The 19,426-nt window shown below is 38.8% G+C and overlaps 1 protein-coding gene across 12 annotated transcripts in view; it reads left to right on the top strand.

Annotated features, from left to right (window-relative positions):
* The window catches only part of HDAC9 (histone deacetylase 9), a 698,100-nt gene that overhangs the window by 545,760 nt on the left and 132,914 nt on the right, over positions 1-19,426 (top strand). For 11 of the 12 annotated variants that reach the window (XM_027872084.1, XM_027872079.1, XM_027872078.1 and 8 more), the window contains one exon: positions 7,564-7,682. In XM_027872084.1, coding sequence (XP_027727885.1) covers positions 7,564-7,682 — 119 coding nt within the window. Of the gene's footprint in view, positions 1-7,563; positions 7,683-9,168; positions 9,360-19,426 lie in introns of those variants that run through there. The other variant, XM_027872085.1, reaches the window with a different exon arrangement.

Here is a 19,426-nt window from a genome sequence, read left to right as displayed (position 1 = left end):
TTCCTTCCTTCCTTCCTTCCTTCCTTCCTTCCTTCCTTCCTTCCTTCTTGCCTTCCTTCCTTCTTGCCTTCCTTCCTTCTCTGAATTTGGTAATTCAGTTAATTTGAGTTGAAATCCAAGATCAATGAAGGGGTAGGAAGAGAGTACCTTAAGACTGTTAATGAATTCAAACAATCAGATCTGGGAAAATATATTTAGGGTTCTGAAAGAACTTCCTGGTATGATTTCTGGGTGATATTTTAAAAGATTGGAAAATGAGAAAGGAATTGCAGGACTGAAGGTGAGTAAATGTTTTCATTTTCAAAAATGAGAAAAACATAGACCCTTCCATGGACAGGTCAGTGAGCTTATCTCTGATTTCTGGAAAAACTCTAGTGTTAGTTATTAAAGGAGTGCTGAATGAACATTTAGAAAAGGGAACAGTGATCTCAAAAAATCAGCATGGCTTCACCAAGAACATATCAGTATAGACAAAGATAATTTAATTTTTGAACAGGTCACTAAGCCTGCCATGACATCAGGAAGCCTCAGCCATAGATATTTGGATTTCATCAAGATGTTTGGCAAAGATTGTCATAATATCCTTGTTGCCAAGATGAGGAGAGCCAGGCTAGATAATAGAACAGTTAGAGGGATTTAGAAATATTGGTAGACTTCACCCTGAGAGAATTTAATAATGGGTTGTGGTCATCTTGGAAAGAGGTCTTTGTGACTTTCCTGACATGAGTATGTCTTTTAAAAATAAAATGCTACTCAGGTGTGGTGACAGACTCCTGTACTGGGGAGGCTGAGGCCCGAAATCATTTGGGCTTAGCAGTTCTGAGCTATGGCAATGTACTAAGCTGGTTCGATGCCCCTATGAAGTCTAGTACCAATATAGCGAGCCCTTGAGAGCAGAGGGCCATCCGGCTGTCTAAAGAGGAATCTTCACAAGATCTTTCTATATCTTAATTTGGATGGAACTTCAAAGATTCATCTATTCTGAACTCTTCATTTTGTCACTAAGGAAACTGAGGCCCTGAGAGGATAAGAAACTCATCCAAGGTCACACAGGTAGTATCACAGTAGGATTCAAATTTACGTCCTGTGACTCCACTTTTGGTGCTTTTTCTTGTGTCTCTACAACACATTTGAAACACAGTCATAACCTCTTTTCCACAAGATGCCTTTCATGTTCTGGAAAGCATCTCTTGTGCCTAACCCCATGTGACCTGCCTTCTGCAGCCGAGTCTCCATTTTCCAGGACAAACAGCCCAATTATTTTAGTTGATCCGCATACGGTCCTCTACCACACTGGTCGCCCTCCTGTGAGTGTTGAAGGTATCGGTCAGTGGTCTTCCTGAAATGTGGTGCCTAGAACAATGAAATAGTCCAGAGGTGGACTGACCAGGAGACAGTAAACCTAGGAAGCATTTAATCTCTGGGAATCTAGCTCTATTATTGCAGTGCTGTTAGAATACATGAATGTGATGGCATACTATTATACTATAAGAAATAACAAAGAGATTGGGATCAGGTAATCTTGGGAAGACATCCATGAACTGATTCAGAGTTAAAGAAGTAGAACCAGGAGAACAGTCTACACTTTAATGAAACAAAAAGAACCAACTTTGAAACAATTAGCTTTCCTTTAGCCATATCACATCACTGACTCACACTGAGCTTGTAGTCAATCAACCTACTTTCCCCAGAGCTTTGTCAGATGAACAATTCTCCCACTGCTTCTTATACCCATCAAGTAGATTTTTTTTAAGATCAAGTGGAATTCTCCACATTTATCTCTACTCAATTTCATTTTATTAGATTCAGCCTCAGTCATTTATAATCTTTTCAGATTGTGACTTTGTCATCCAGCAGTGTGTTAAACATTCTACACAATTTTGTTATCTGATATTGATCCTATGTGCTAATATCTAATGCCTCATTAGTCCATTTCACAAAGGAGTAGAATGAGGAAAACAGAAATATTCAGTGACTTATATAGCTCGGAATTTTTATTTTTGTCTCAGAATGCAGAATAAAGCCTCCTCTCTTATATGAGAGACAGACATTTTCTCGTGTGGTTTCTCTTTGTGGATGAACATTTCAAATGCATGGCCCATAACACCACTCATCAGCACATGCCCACATGAATCATTGAAAACCCAATAGAGTGATTCTGTCCCTTACATTGCAGCATGTGATTAATAAAGTTGTGGAAACTCATTCCTTGGTGCTTGATTGGTAATGAATAAATGTTTCCAAAGACCTAATCCTAAATGACTTGGTCAGAATTAGAATTGTCTGGAACTTGTGTCATAGAGGTAATTTAGGCACTCATCATGAGCGAATACTTTCATACTACATTTGATGGGTTGGTAATTTTGTCACTGCACTCTCCTCCTGTCCCATCACAGGTTGCAGACTATCAGTAGCTTAGTAGCTAGTTTTCAAGCATTTCTGTGGTCAACAACTCTATTATCTGTTGGACAATCTGGTGATGAATTTCTTTGAAGTTATACAGGTATTCCTTTCACAGACATGCAGTCCGTTACGGGACTCCATTTCAAGGCTTTCTGTCAGAGGAAGACCTGCCAGGGCTTACACTCTGCTGGGATAGCCTTCAAGAACTGAGAATTCCCCCATGCACTGCCATGAAGCATTAGAGGACTTGATTGAAGGGTCCTGAGTGAAAGGGCTCAAAACTATGACAGTGAGTCATTCTAACTGATCAGGAGAGGCCTCATTACCGATCAAGAGACTTCTGCCAGCCAATGAAATGATTCATGTGATCACAGATGTGGAGTTACAAGTGACTCAAAGACCACCTAGTCCAACCCTCTTGTGTTCATGAGGACGTTGAGGTCAAGTGACTTGCTGATGGTCCCATGGCAGTGTCAAAGTCAGGATTTGAACCAGGTGCTCTGATTCCAAATCCAGTATATTTCATACTGAATCACACTGTCTCTTCAGGATTCTGATTTTTGGTATTGTGATTTATTATTAGAAGCTCCAACTATGGGGTCAGGAGAATGCCACAGCTGTGGTATGACAGGATTTGTGGGTTACTTGTGTGGTTCCTCTCACAGTGAGTCCCCATCAAAGCTGCCCCAGGTTCTAGATTCTCAGTGGGTCAGCACACACACAAAGTCATAGAAGATGATCACAGTCCCCAATGTGTGCCCTCATACCTGTCAACCAAAGGACATGTTAATTCAAAATAAAATACATTTAATCAAATATTCCAGCCAATAAAGTACAAAGAAAAATTTCCTCATGTACACACTGAGTATCTTTCTACATTATATCTTAAGCTCTCAGAAGTGAGGGATAATGTATTATACTTATTAAAAAAAAACCAGAAAATGACCACAACTACCAAAAAATACCTCTTCCCCTCACTATTTTATGCTTGGAACAATATTTCACAAATAACAACAGTATCAGAATAAACCTTACATAATATCATCAATCTAAAAGTGAAAGGGACCTCAGAGACCATGTAGCACAATTTCTTTATTTCACAGATGAAGAAATCAGGGTCTAGAGAGACAAAATGAGCTGCCCACAGTCACACAGCTATTAAGTGTCAGAAGCAGGATTTGAATCCATCATCTGACTCCAGTGCCAGTGGTGATTCTGTTGTACCACACTTCCTCCCCAGGCTTTGGCTGATGCTTCTAAGCTAAAGGGGAAATGACTTTGTTTTCTATGCCAATATGTTGAAACATCCCTCTATGTCCAACGCTTTCTGTCAGCTTCATGGGAATGACAATTCAGGTTTTCTTTCTAGTGATCTTGCCTAAAAGGCAGAATTATGTGACATCCTCAAACAAATGGGTACTGAATACAACTGACTAGTTGACTGGCAAGTCTGCCTTGAAAATGCTTAAGGTTATCCTCCTACTCCAGCTCACATAATTATTGTGGAATAAGCAGTAGGAGCATCCTTCTTAGACAGTCCCCAAAGTATAAAATGAAAGAAGGCAGATCAAGAGAATCATGTCCCCTGGTAATAGATTATGGAGTGGGTTTTTTGGGTAGTTGTATTTGAAGAAAAGGTCATGTATTTTTCAAGATCTTGCACTGACTGGCCGATGTCACATGGATCCCTTGCTGATGTAAAGATAAATGGATTATTTCTTTGGGGAATTCCTACTGGAATTTCCCAAGCTCCTGCTCTGTCTTTTGAAGAAAGGAAGAGCTGTGTGTGTGTGTGTGTGTGTGTGTGTGTGTGTGTGTGAGCATGCATACATGCCCTGCATTGGAGAGGAGGTGAAGGCGTGTGAAAAATGGGTTATAGAAGGAATGTGGATTGTATTGAAACAGCCTTTCTGTTAACAATGTGCAATATTGCAAAGGAAGGAAATGAAAGGCAACTTATCATTTCTATTGTTAGTCAATCAACAAACATTAACTAAATACTTCCTCTAAGTGTTAATCTCTGAGATACAAAGAAAGGCAAAAAACAAAAGCAGAAAAACAACAACAACCACCACATTTCCCCTCCTCTAGGACTTCTCACTCGAATGAAGGAGACAACATGTAAACATTTATATAGAAATACACACACATGGATATACATAGATACACATATACATACATATAGGCATGTATACATATATACACACATATATACATACACATACATGCATACACATACATATATACACATACATATTATATAAATATGTACACATACATGTAGATATGCTTATGCATATCTATATATCTATATCTATATATATACATACAAACACACACACACACACACACACACACACATATATATATGATGTGTGTGTGGACAATCAGTGGTGAAAGAAAAATGGAGCCTCATGTTTGAGGAACTACCAATAGTCCAGCAAAACCAAATAGTCACATGGGTGGTGGGGGGCAGTAAAATGAAGATGGCTGGAAAGACAAGAAGGGGCCAAGTTGTGAAGACCTTAAGAGTCAAAAAGAGGACATTATAGTTGGTCTTGGAGATGAGAGGGAGCCATGGAGTCCACTGAGGAAGGAGATGATGTTGTCTGACCTCTACTGGAGGAGAAATCCCCTTAGTAAGCTGACTAGAGGATGGACTGTAGTGGAGAGAGCTGAGTTGAGAGGGTAGGTAGAAAACCATTGCAAAAGGCCATTTGAGAGGCAATGAGGACCCCAGAAAAGACTGTGGCTGCTTGAGTGGAGAAAAGATGCATTTGAGAAATGTGTCGAAGGCAGCAATGACAAGATTTGGCAAAAGATTCGGTTTGTGAGGTGAATGTGAGTGAGAAATCAAGGACGGGATTGACATTGTAAACATGGGTACCCTCCACAGTAATAGGGAAGTTCAGAAAGAAAAAGAGAGTTGGAGAGAGGGAGAATGAATTCTGTTTAATATATATTGAGTATGGGATATTTGTGGGACATTCAGGGCAAGATGTACAAGAGGCAATTGGAGATGCAGGATGACAGCTCAGAAGATATGGTATCTCCCAACATTGGAGGTATCATTCCATGAAAGTATGTTATGAATGTGTGAGATGATCTGCTCGAAACCTTGGTTCTGAGGATAGTACTGTTACCAGTTCAAGTCAATTCAGCTCAACCAATATTCATTAAGACCATATTTCATATTATATCATGATATAATATATAATACAAAATAATAGGTAATATAATAATAGATGAGCCATCCCTGGCAGTTATGGCCACAAAGCAAGCGGTGTAAAAAAGAACACTTTCACTTTTCATGGCAAATTATTTTGAGAGTGTGGGGAAGATGGGGGGAAGGACCTTGGACTTTGGATACAAGAGCCCTTTGGAGAGGGGTGCTTCCCTGTGGTGGGGAGACAGACTCCGGTACTCAATAAAGAGAATTCTGTGAAGGCTATCACCAGAGAAGGGCACAGAGTGGGGCTGGGCTATGGAGGAACATTGTGGCATAATCACAAATAAATATAAATCACATGCAAAGTAATCCAATTTAATTACGAGAGAAAGTAAGTAACAACTGGGGATGTAAGACTCAGGAGTGACCTTTTGTAGCAACCGATTAAATCATCAAGCCTTTATTATGTGCCTATTATGTGCCAGGTAGTATGATGGCACTGAGTCTGCAAATACAAAGAATGAAGATGAAATTATCCCCACTCTCAAGGAATATATGCAGTAGGTGATGGTTAGGTATGACTTTACGAGATGCTAAAGATTCCAAGAAATGGAGGTGAGGAGATAGTACATTCTAGATATGTGGGACCATCAGGGGTTATGTCACTGAAAATGATGTTACTACTTCTAATCTGTACATCTAGGTATCATGAGAGCAAATTAATACCTTAAATAGATTTATGTTTAAAACATTAATATGTACATAATAATAGTAATAATAATAAAAATAGTTATATAGAGCTTATTATGTAACAGGCACCATGTTAAAAGCTTTACAAATGTTAACTCATTGGATACAACAATACTGAGAGGTAGATGCTATTGTTATGCCCACTTTATAGTTGAGAAAATTGAGGCAAGCAGAGATTAAATGACTTGCCCAGGGTCACACAGCTAGTAAGTGTCTGAGGCAGAATTTGAATCCAGGTCTTCCTAACCTCAGGTCTAACACTCTATCCACTGCAGCGCCACCTAGCTGCCTACATGTGAATACATATATTAAATACCTAGCATGTGGTTTTAGGTGGGGGTTTGTGAATAGTACTTTACTGGTGTAATGAGAAGGTAAATTGTGAGGTTATTTTTTAAATTATTATTTCATTTTCCTAGACCAATGATTGAATTCTCCAACTTTTTTTAATGTTCTTAACCCCTGGGTAAAGGGTGGGGGAGAGAACCAGATGAAAACAAAACAAAATAAAGCATAGACATCCCTTTAGCTCCTCTCCCACAAATACTTCTTTGAGGAAATGGGGGTCAGTTGGGACTATGCGAAGGACCGAAGTATCCAGGAGGAACCAGAAGGGGGTGCTGTCCTCAACTCCTAGCTATCATTTTCTAGCTTTGCCTGAAGTTGGAACCCCGTGGCCACAAAGTCTGGATTTGATTATAGGAAATTGTGTGTGTGTGTGTGTATGTGTGTGTGTTTCTTTTGCAATATCACCCCCCCCCACCATGACAAACATTTTTTTTAAGTTTGGAAAGCAAACATTTTCCCCAAAGAAATTTACTGTTCAAATTGACACCAACTTCTCACTAACTGGAGCAATCCGGGTTTCCACTGAAACTTGGAGTATTTCTCTGTAAAATATTAGTCACTCCTCTGGAAGAAGCAGCAGCTATTGTAGGCAGGGGCATAAAATGGGCACAGATGTTGGTGCAATAATAGAGGTTTTAAAATGTGCCTTGTTTTTGTTTGTTTGTTTCAAGAAAAATGGGGAGGAGAGAAAAAAAAAGATGACTAGCATGCTAAAATAATGGTATTTTATATTACTGAAATGTGGAAGTTTTGATGCATTTAGCCTTTTGAAATTATTTTACTAATTTTTTTGAAATGATGCTAAGACATGTCTTGGGAAGAAGGTTCCATGTTTGGTTGAGGATTCCATATTTGTCTTCACATATGTAACTGGCTGTGTTCATCTCATGCAGAACTGTAGTGATGCCGATTGCCAGAGAATTTGGTCCAGACATAGTCCTTGTTTCTGCGGGATTTGATGCTGTGGAAGGCCACACCCCTCCACTGGGTGGGTACAAAGTAACAGCAAAATGTAAGTATCAAAGTCTGGCATTTATTTACTTCTGGGCCTTTTGTGGATAGCAAAGCCCCTATTTTGAGCTGATATTTACTGGAATCAAGTAAATTGTGTGAAACATTCACAAGCAATTTCAAAGAGGATGCTCATTGTTTCAGGAAACTCATCCTTCTTCCTAGACATGGGTGAATCTCAATGAAGATTAAAATTTTAGTGTCCTAGAGGGAACTACAGTAAGGAAGTCAATCCATGGCTAGCCAACTGACACCCAAAGCAGACCCTCAATTGATGTGTGTGTGTGTGTGTGTGTGTGTGTGTGTGTGTGTGTGACATAGAACCCTGGAACACTGGTAAAATATACCTCATCTGAATAGATTTGAGTGATGTGATTTTCTTTAAGAATAATTATGGGGAAAGAGGTGGTGGGCCATCTGTAACCCACATCTGAAAATGTAGGTCAAGTACCAGAGAGAGAGAAAGAGAGAGAGAGAGAGATTGTATAAAACAAAGTTTGTATCTAGTAAAACTAACCAAATGTCTTCACTGGAGATGAACAAAATGACAAGTCCCAAGGCTGGGAGAGAATGGGTTAAAAAGGTTGTGTTCATGTCATAGGGCCCAAGAACTCAATTGCTGCCAATGTTTGTCTTCTGCTGGACAGTGATTGACATGGTTTCTCTGTCCATCTATTGCTTCTGACCATAGAGTTCTCCAGGATCTCTTTTTAACATCCCGTCAGAATTTGCTCATTGTCTGTTCATGGCACCACTCACTCTTTAGGTGAACCATTGGAGGACACAACCTCAGTAATATACAATGCTAGACATCATAATTACTCACTCTGGAAAAAAACAATAATTGACATGGTTTCTATCAATCAAGGATCCTCATGACCGTTTTGTTCCACAAAACACAATTTAAATGGAAGCCACACTTTTCAATGCTGATGTCCTTGCCTTTGGGTCAAGACTTAAGAATAATTGACCCCCCCCCAAATAGTATTTTACATCATCTTTAGCTAGACACAAACAATACAAAACACATGGGGAGCCAAGAAGGAAATGGAGAAAAGATGCCCTTTCTCATTCATCTCTCAGAACATCCCTCAGGCTCTGAGTGGACGTCTATCTTCAACTCTGTTTCCTTGCCAAGGGAGACAGTTGTAAAACACTTATTTCCCAGAAGTAGCTTGAAGGCATGAGCTGGAATTATTTATTAGCTGCCTGCCAAATTGCATTCAAATCTCAAATGGTATCCTTCACCAAACTGCCCCACCTCCCCCAGTTCTACCATTGTTTTGGCAGTTTTGATGTAAGAGGAGGGAGAAAAGGAAACAGAAGAATAATGGAACAAGCTATCTTTTGGTTACAGATATAAATGCAATTATATATATATATATATATGTGTATATATATATATATATGTGTATATATATATATATATATATATATAAGTCTTAGAGTTTATTGTTTGTTGATAACCCATTCTTCATTTTATGTAGGCAACTAGAAAATGCTGCTGCTTGGATTTGCCCAAGGTCAATCAGAATTTGAGCCCAGGTTCTCTGGCTCCAAACACAACACTCTTTCCTCCTATAGCCTGGTGATGCCTGCCATATATATCTTCTTTATGCTCCAGGGCTGTCACAGTCATTATTCTTTGGGGATTGCCGAATTTTATATTTTATATTCATATGTCATCATTGAGATAATTAAAAAAAAACAATAAAACAGTAATAATATCTAATGTTTATTTAGCACTTTAAGGTTTCCATGGCACTTTTACATATATTCTTTTATTAGATCATCACCACCGTTCCATAAGACAGGGGCTATTCACCCCACCCCCACTACCATTTCACAAATGAGGAAATGTGGTACACAAAGGTTAAATGACTTTCCCAGGGTCACACAGCTAATAAGTGTCTGAGGCAGGATTTGAATTCAGATCTGCTTGACCTCCAATTCAACACTCCATCCATAATACCAGTAAAATACATGTGCTAAAAAAAAATCAATTTTTAATTTAGGGAGCAGCTTAGGATCACTGAAAGCACTTTCTCGTATGCAATGCAACCTGCCCTCTTCCTTTTGTTCCATTGTTGGCCTATGACCTTGTCATTCTATAATGTCTGTCCAAGATGAATATGCTGAACAGCCAGCTCTGTGGGCTGTCCATCCAATTATATAAGATGGTATGGACAGCTAGCGTCTTGTATTCACTTGTGGCTGGCATGGATTGTTAGAACTTCAGATCAAGGACTGTCTTTTGCCTTCTCTAGCACTTAGCCTGGCACATAGTAGGTGGTTAATAAATGTTAGTTGATGAATGATTGACTTACTGTGTGCCACACTGTGCTAAATGCAAGAGATACAACCAATGAGAGCAAAACAAAGGATAATCCCTACCCTCAAGGGGCTTCCATTCTAATTGAAGAAAACAACACAGAAATGGAAGCTAAAAGCAGTTTTGGGAGTGAAAAGAGGAAAGGAGCCTTGTGGTGAAGTTCAGACAGTCAGAAGTGGATCTGGGAGAGGAAGGAAAGATGGCTGACCCAAGCCCTTCTTCAAACTGTAACTTCGGAGGAGAACTTACCAGTGGAAGGAAGGAGCCACGGGGCAGAGGTATTGTTCATAACTGAGAGGCAAGACCTTGGTAACTGCTCTGGAATCTGACACGCAAATACAATGGTCTTCAAAATTTTATATATTTCCTTTTAAAAAAAAGTTATTAAAGGATGACTTTTTCAACTAAAAAGTATGGTGCAGATATCGGATCCAATTTAATCTATTGAAAATTTATTCAGTACCTTCCCTATATTCTTGGTGTATATCAGACTAGCCTGGTAGATAGAGAATCAGGAAGAACTGGTTTGGAGTTCTGACACTGACCCATATTAGCTGTGTAACTCTGGGCCAGTCAACTAACCTCCCAGTGCCCCAAGCAATTACCAATGACTTTAAGGTGTGAGATCTGGAAGAAAAAAGACACTCCTTCCTTCAACTCCATCCCGCTGGCCTGTGCAAAGCATTGTGAGATGAAGTCCTGGTAACTTACAGAAAATATGGTTGTCAATAGTCTTTAGAGCACTTAAGCGGGCTGTGAGTTTGAATGCTCTGAAACATACGGCAAAGCATTCTAATAAACTTTTTGTCCAAACCTGTGATTTCATCCCAACACGGATATGGCTTTTATTTATGCAGATTAACAACTGATTTGTAATTTATGGTCTGAGAAAGTTGCCTAGAAGACTCTGTGGTTAAAGACGTAGGCCTTAGTCATGTAACACACTAAGTATTTATCCAAGCAAGATGTTGAGTCCACGTCTTTCTTACCCAAAGGGTACTCTTATATCTACTATGCCATTCAGTCTCTCATTCATGTAATTAAAGACGTGCAAAAGGAGAAAGGGATGCTTTGGGCGGTGAGAAGTTCCCACACAATGAAGGTATCCAAGGGGACATTGAGTGACCACTTCTATGACATTTAAAAAAAAGTTTGTTGTGGACATTTTGAAAAGGCATTTCTATTGAATTTGGTCTATATATCCTCTAAGATCCCTCTCATCTCAGAGATCCAATAAAAAACCTCTTGGTAGCCAAAATAGACTGCACAAAATCGCATCTCATGTGCTTTCCATTAGAGGCACTGTGGCATAGTGTCTAGAGACCTGATGTTGGAGGCTAAAGAAGCTGGCTTCAAGTTTTACCTCTCATAGAGTCACTGTCTGACTGTTCAGACAAATCTTAAAAACTCAAAATTGCAGGGCAGTTTCCAACCTGCATTTGGAGGAATATTCTCATGGCAAAGTCCTTATAACAATAATATCCCAGGTCTGGTCGCCATGTCTCCACCCCTCTCAAAAAAAAATAATGCTGGTGTTACTCTTGATGCTGTAGCATATTAGAGGTGAACAGTATAAATGGGGAGGGAGGGCTTTGGGGTGAGATCCTTCAAGGGAGGGGGAGAAGAGAAGACCACTGCTTTTTCTGGCTAGTCAGACCAACTCATGCTAGCAAGACTTGAAAGCCAACACACTAATAAGGAGGAATGAAACAGAAAAAGGATTAAAAGCAAAGGCACCTGAAAAGCTCACTGATGTGACAGCATTCCATTCATTCATTCATTCATTCATTCATTCATTCAACAAACACTTATTAAAAACCCCCTATATGTTGAGCACTGTGTTGGGTACTAGGGATACCAGGACAGAAAAAGGGAAAGGAAAATGCCTTTCTTCCAAAAGCTCACAGCTTGCCTAGGTCCCCTTGCTTATGAGAACAATATTGACTTTGATGTTCATAAAGTTGACCTGAGGTAGTAATACAATGTTATATTATATCCAATATCCTTTTATAAAGTGGGAGGGGAGTGCATAATGCCTTTTGGCAAGATGTTGATGGGGGAATTTTTTCAAAAATAAATGCCACTAAGTAAGATAAAGTTCAGTTATTTGGAAAATTGACTTATATGGAATTCTTCATGCCCAAAGGCCAGATGAGCTGTTAATCTAGTCTCTTCCTCATTATAAATATTGTAAAAGGCTGATATGATTATCTAATAATAACAATACTAAAAATAACAGCAACAACCCCATGATAGTAAATGGCAATATCTTCATATCAATGAAATAATCATTTTTATGTGTTTATAGTATGTTTGTTTATTTGTTGTGCTTACAGTTTATTTTTATTGTGTTTATATATATATATATATACATAAACAATTTTCATTCCTGATCATCTCTTCCTTTCCACTGAATTATCCCTTCTAACAAAGAATAACAAAAGAAAGAGCATTAAAGTAGTTCAGCCAAACCCACAACATGTCAATTGTGTATGTAAATGGTACATTCCACACTCATCATCTTCCACCTAAGCAAAGAAGGTTAAAGGTATATTTCTCTTCTCTTGTGTCATCTTTCTTCTTGTTATTTATAATTCCAAAGTTCCTTTTCCCAGTTGTGTTGCTGTTATTATTATTCTCTTTTACCTTGTTACAATTGTTTTGTATATTGTTTCCAGGTTCTGCTTATTTCACTATGCATAAATTCACAAAAGTCTTTCTCTGCATATTTTTCATATTCATTGTTTCTTATGATGCAATAATATTCATAAAATCATATATTTTGAATTGGAAGGGACCTTGGAGACTATAAAATCTAATCATCTCCTTTTACAAACAAGGAAACTGAGTTTAAAAGAGATTAAGCGACTAGTGTCTGGGGTCACACAGCTAGTAAGTGTCTGAGCAAGATTTGAACTCAGGTCTTCCAGACTGCAAGCCCAGCACATTTATAACCAACTGCCTCTTCTATTATATTCATATGTCAAATGCTGTTTAACTATTTACTAATTGATGGGAGAAACTGCCAGATCTTACTCATTGCTACGCAGTAGAAAAGCTTCAGGAAAATTTCCCCATGGGTCACTTTAAAACTGAGCAATCCCAGCCAGAAAGGGATTTTCATAAAGTGCTCATTGGGCATTGGGAATTATGTGCTGTGGGTGGGTTAAGAGCTCAAATGGGAGAGTAAATGGAAGGATTATTCTATCTGTTTTTGAATTATAGCCATTGTTAATTGACATATGCTACTTTTCGTACTTTGCATGTTTATTTTCATCTCAAGGCAAATGCTGCCTCTTTTACCACTGGGGCTCAGTTTCATAAATAAGGACATTAGGAGAAACTGGAAGACTCCCAGGGGCTCTGAGGACTCCTCCTTCTTGACTGGCATAGACTTTGTTGACATTCTATGATATTGTTTCCTTCACCAAAACAAACTGTCTTCTAAAAATCTGGGGAACCAAGTTATGCAGATTTCACAATAGTAACCCAATTTCTCATGGAGCTAAAAGTGCCAATTGGTCTCTGGATCCTTAGATCAGAAAATCAGACACCTTTTAAAAATCATCTAGTCTGCTTTGATCTCCTTACCAGGACTTTTCTCAGGGATCTTCTCCCCTTCTCCCCCCCATCACAATAAGTGTGATCTGATGGAGTGTGGGGACCCACAAATGTTGTACCTTTACCACCATTTTAAACTTTCCTTCAGACTTCCTGCTAAAGTAAAGCAGTGATGCTCATATTTTTTCTCCTCCACATGAGACAAATCTATAAATTATAGAATGCAACAGGAGGTAAAAAAAAGAGTGTCCTGACTTCCATGGCTATTTGTCTGCTCATAATCCTTTATACCAATAACTGTCATGTCTGGAAGGAAGAAGCATCTACCATTTCCTTTCACTCTTACCATGGTTATTTCTGCCTCCACTGTTCACCACATATTCTCTAGTCAACAATGGTAAAAGGCACTGGTATAACATAGGTTGTTGTGTAATATTAATGAATTATTCACAATTAATTGCTTTGGGGGAAATAGAGTAGAATTCTGATGGTTAAACTTTAACATTCTATTATATAACCACAAGAAAAAACAGGTGATGTGATCTTAAAAGTGTCTGCACAGGGGAGGTGAAAGGGAGAGGAAATAAATGCTTGTTAACTTAAAGAAAACATTCTATTTAAATTTTTAAATGAGAAAATAATTTTGAAAACAAAAAAAAAGGAAGTAGCTGCACAGAAAAGCATACTGGCACTTGGGTTGTCTTCCTGGCTTCTCACACTATGGGGATTACCAGCAGAGTTCTCTATTCTGTTTGATAAGCCTTTGGTGGTAACTTGAAAATATCTGTTTAAGGAGAGTGTGGACACACTCATTGGCACTTTGTTGAAAAGATGAAGGATGACTCCTGGAGGCTGATTGGAAGAGTTTCTGGATTATCTTGTTGAGTTTACAGGGTGGAGAGTCTTTGGAACTTTTGATTGTCTCTTCCTATGAAGGGTATACAGTTATTGCTTCCTGGGGGACAGGAGTCACTGTCATTGCTAATGAAATGGTTTCCTCACACACTTGTGGGGATTAACAGTTATGAGAAGAGCCATTCCTGCAGTATGACCAAGAGAAGAGCATCTTCAGTTGTAGACTCAGGCCTTTCTCCCCTTTGAGAATCAGACTAGAGCACAGCAGAGGTAAGAACAAAATTGGTTTGAGTGAGGGAAGATGAGGAACACACACACACATTGGCAATCTTCATTTTCATGCCCATGAGGCCCAAAAGTATAGTCCTGGACCCCATCTCCCTGGCCCCAGTTTTGAAGAATTGAGGACCTAACTTAGAAATGGAAACCATGGGAAGAGTATCCATATGGTTACTATTAGGAATTCTTAGATTTCAGTCTTCTGAAAGAGGGTTGAAAATTCCTAATTGCCAACCTACTTGATAGAGGAGAGGGTAATTACTTGGACATGACCAGTTTTGGGAGTTGCCAACAACTCCAAGATTAAGAGTTCTAGAATTCAGCTTTTTGGCAAGAGTAGGAGATATTTCTGGGGAGAATTGGAATTTCCAGAACAGTACCAAACTCTAAATAATTAGAAGAGGAACATAAAGGAGCCTAGTCCCAGAGAAGCACAACAGTATAAGTTAATATATATGTGAGCAAAAGAAGTTGACTTTGCCTCAATTATTGCCAAAGTGTTTCTTTTTTTGTCCAGTTCAATATTTTTTTTAGCAAGGCAGTCGGGGTTAAGTGACTTGCCCAAGATCACACAGCTAGGACGTGTCAAGTGTTTGGTCTGAGACCGGATTTGAACTCAGGTCCTCCTGACTTCAGGGCTGGTGCTCTATCCACTGCGCGACCTAGCTGCCCTGTCCAGTTCAATTTTAATGCAAAGGTATCCTATCTGTCTAGCAACTCTAAGTTATTTTTTCCCCTTTTAGGGAGAACTTAAATCTCGCAGGGTACTACAATAAGGCAGGGAACCGAAGTGGATGACTGGAGAGTAGAAGTGGGATTCACTATAAAGGCAGAGGAATGACTATCTAGTACCCTCAAGAGAGTTTCTTTCCATGGTAGCAAAAGACCCTTTGGGCAATGCTATGAATCTAGATGTCTATGTGGATTTGTAGGGATATGGAAGGAATCACCAGAAAGTCATGTAACTATGAGCCTATAGTACTTTAGAATCTTAGGAAGACATGGGTCTCACTAGAGTGATTGGAAAATTTTTATCCCTTATTTATGAACTGCTGTGAATTATTTGTTTGATTTTTCTGCATTGTATTTTCTGTGGAGTGGGAAGAAAGTTGTCCTGAGAACTCTATATCCTTTTGCTATCTTGCTTGCTTATAGGAGATCTGAGCGTCCTTTCATATGCCCTTGAAGAGATCCTTCACACAAGACATTTTCAAGCTGTGCTCTAAAATTCCCCAGAAGCAATTCTGGCCTGAGACAATATAAGCCAAAGAGGAAATGATTTGATTGAGGGAGAGAAGAAGAATGGTCCTGGTCCTGTGCCATGGCCTATAGGTACATTAACATAGATCACTTTAGAGTTAGAAGGGAACTAAAAGACCGACTAGTCAATCTTCTTATTCTACAGGTGAAGAAATAAAGACCATAGCCAAGGAGGTCATTTCCCTGAGGTTATGCAACTCAGTAGCTGCAGATCATCTGGGAGCAAATTCAAGTCTCTTGTTTCCTATTATGGTGTTATTTCTAATTCACCATGTGGCTAAAACCCATTTATTCTCTTCCAAACCAATGAGATTCAGATTTTTCTTTTCATTCCTTTTTTGTGTACCTTCTTTTCTTTTTTCCTCTTTCTTCTTTCCTCCTTCCCTCCCTCCCCTTTCTTTCTCTCTCTCTCCTTATATACTCGTATAGATATAGATATAGCCATAGATATCTATAGCCATAGATATCCATGGATACCTATACATGTATAGATATATACATATATGTAGATATATACATATATGGATAAACATACACATATATTTAGATACATGTAAGTATATAATACTATAAATATTATATAATCCAACAAGACCATTTATATACACATATCTGTGTCCCCAGAAAACCAAGATGCAGAAAAGTTAAGTGACTTACTTCCCCAGGGCTACCTCATACATAATTATCTGCAATGAGATTTAAACCCAGGTCTTCTTGATTCCACTTCCAGCCTTCTCCCAGCTCTTATTAATTTTCTGAGAATCACTTTCAAGAAATGGAAACTATTACATTTCAAAGGGATTGTTGAGTTTCTGATTTGAGCATTTTTCAAGATAAAAAAGGACTTTCCAACCAGTATGATTACAGACACCTATCAATGTGTCCCTATGGTTCATAAAGCAGGCAGCCCAAATTAATGGGGATCTTTCCTTTCAATTCCAATGGATTGCTTGGTTGAGCTGGCAGGCAAAGGCAGAGTTTACTAGAAGTCATGAAGGAGGCAGACTTATACTCTATATCTGCACCTCATAACGTTTACATGAGTATACAAGAGTTAGACCAAAGAATCAGAACAACTGCACGAGTAATTTTTTTTTTATATTCCACCAAAATGCATAGATAAAGGAGCAAGTCTGGATGTTGGGGATTATTTTTAACAATGAGATGAAAAATATTCAGTTAACTTGAATGGGTGTTATAAATTTCCTTCTTACTGCACCTGTGTTCTTTCTCTTTTGATTGCCTGTTTCCTTATATTGGATGATGACCCTGATACAAAATTACAGAAGAATATTTTCCATCTGTAGTGCGTGGTTTCTGATATCACTTAACTCTTTCAGTCCTGACTTGGTACCTGACTGGGGCCAGCCAAGCCCAGACCAGGATTTCCTTTGGAAAGAAAGGATGTAGGCAACCTTTGCCCTGGGGGTATTGAGTGGAATGACACTTTTGTTTGTTTGTTTGTTTGTTTTTTTTATAATTGTGCTATGAAATTTGGATAGAATGGTCTAGTATAGAGACTTTTGCCACTTACATTTTTGGCATTTTAAAATCCCAGCCAATAGCCACTTCAAATCTTAGACAATTTTATTCTTCTCATCCCCCATGATATTTCCTCGAGTATAAATCTAAAAAGACAAAGTAAAATAGCAAGACAGTCACAGAATCTCAGAATTTCAGAAATTAAAGACAACCTCAGAGATGATCTGCTTTAACCTTTACATGAAATAGCATTCCCTTTACAATGTAACTAACTGGTTAATTGCTCAAAGACATTCAGTGATGGAGCATGCCTTCCCTCCTAAGGCAGCTCATCCCTCTTTTGATAACTTTATTTTTAGGATTTTTTCCCTTCTATCAAGCACAAACTTACTTCTTAGAAGCTTGCCCCAATTTTTTTTTATTTCGCTCTCTGGAGCTAAGGAGGGTAAGGTAAATTGCTTAGGTAATTCAATCCAAACAGTTCTATTTGATTTATATGTGTAGGCATAGCTTGATAATAACCTAGAGACAAGGAACATTTGCTAGGGTGAATGTGCGTCTAGCTAAGGCATTGAGGAAGAATTGAGGTTAATTATTCATGTACAAAATGACTCTTCTCCTTGAAAAACATATTGCCTTCTGTAATTGTATACAAACCTGCTTTCAGCCCCAAATGGAGCAGAACCCCAGGTTCTGATAGAAAGAACCTTTATAGCAGAAGCCAAGTTTGGTGTTCTGTTCCAGTTCTTATGCTGACCCACCAAATGACCTCTGGACTTCATTTTTCCTGTCTACAAACACGTTATGATATCTACTCTGCCTTCTTGACAAGTCTATTATTGTGAGCATCGAATAAGATAACAAATGCAGAAGGACTTAGAAAGTAGACAACATGATATTAAAGGCTTTGACTGATGTTCACGCAAGAGGACAGATGACCCAACACAGCTACCTCTTGGCTGAGAGATAAAGGACTATGAGTGCCAAATGTTGTGTAGACCATTGTTTAAGTTTATTTAACTGGTTTTTTAACTGAACTTCTGGGTGACAAGGGAGGGTTCAATGGGAGGATGGAGTAGGGAGGGAATTATCAGGAAATTCTATGCTATAAAAAGCAAAATATGTTAAAATTTAAATATGGATGAAAAAATGCAGTGAATGCTAAGAATCAGGTACATTATATTTGAGGATTTGTATTCATCCATTGTTCAGGCAGCTCACAAAATATTTACTGAATACCCATAGGTGGTGTATGTGAGCTGAGGGCATGAATAATTATATCTATAAAGAGTTTTATCAATGCTAAGAACACTATGAACTCACAAGAAAGTAAGCATCCAGGTATTTGTTGTCTACAGTTTTGTGGAAAACAAAATTCTTTCCCATTCGCAGATCCAAGCTTTCCACCTCCACTCCCCTACGTGCACTTTGTTCCAGTATCTTCTGAGACAGTTCCAAGTCATGTTCCATGAGCAGTCTATGTTTTCCCTAGAGATAATCAGCAAAGGAAAGCACACCCTGACCTAAGATGGGAGGACTATGCCTCCTGTTGGCTCTTCAGAACATGGAGAGGCTTGTCACGCACATGAGGCCTCCTCATGCTGCGGAGATGACTGTGGGTTCTTAAAGGCTTTGACAGTAGAGAATATAATCCATGGAAGATCTTACCCAGTTGGGATGGTTCCTACCATGGGGCCCTTCTAAATGTATGCTGCCCACTCTCCAAGACTCAACCTCACTAAAAGAGAAACCAACAAGTAAAGAATTTGTCCAGGCTTAGAAACTCATGGAACCATTATCTAATACAGAGAAAGGCTTCAATTTGCATTGCTGTAAGATGTGGTGCATTGATGAAATTATAGGTCTTTAGAGTATTTTTTATAACTAAATGCTCTGTGTGTGTATGTGTGTGTGTGTGTGTGTGTGTGTGAGAGAGAGAGAGAGAGAGAGAGAGAGAGAGAGAGAGAGAGAGAGAG

The sequence above is a fragment of the Vombatus ursinus genome, unplaced genomic scaffold, assembly GCF_900497805.2.
Source record: "Vombatus ursinus unplaced genomic scaffold, bare-nosed wombat genome assembly UNPS02014799.1, whole genome shotgun sequence".
Lineage (NCBI taxonomy): Eukaryota > Metazoa > Chordata > Mammalia > Diprotodontia > Vombatidae > Vombatus > Vombatus ursinus.
Note: the sequence above shows the minus strand (reverse complement) of the source record. Positions and strands in the feature narration are given on the sequence as shown.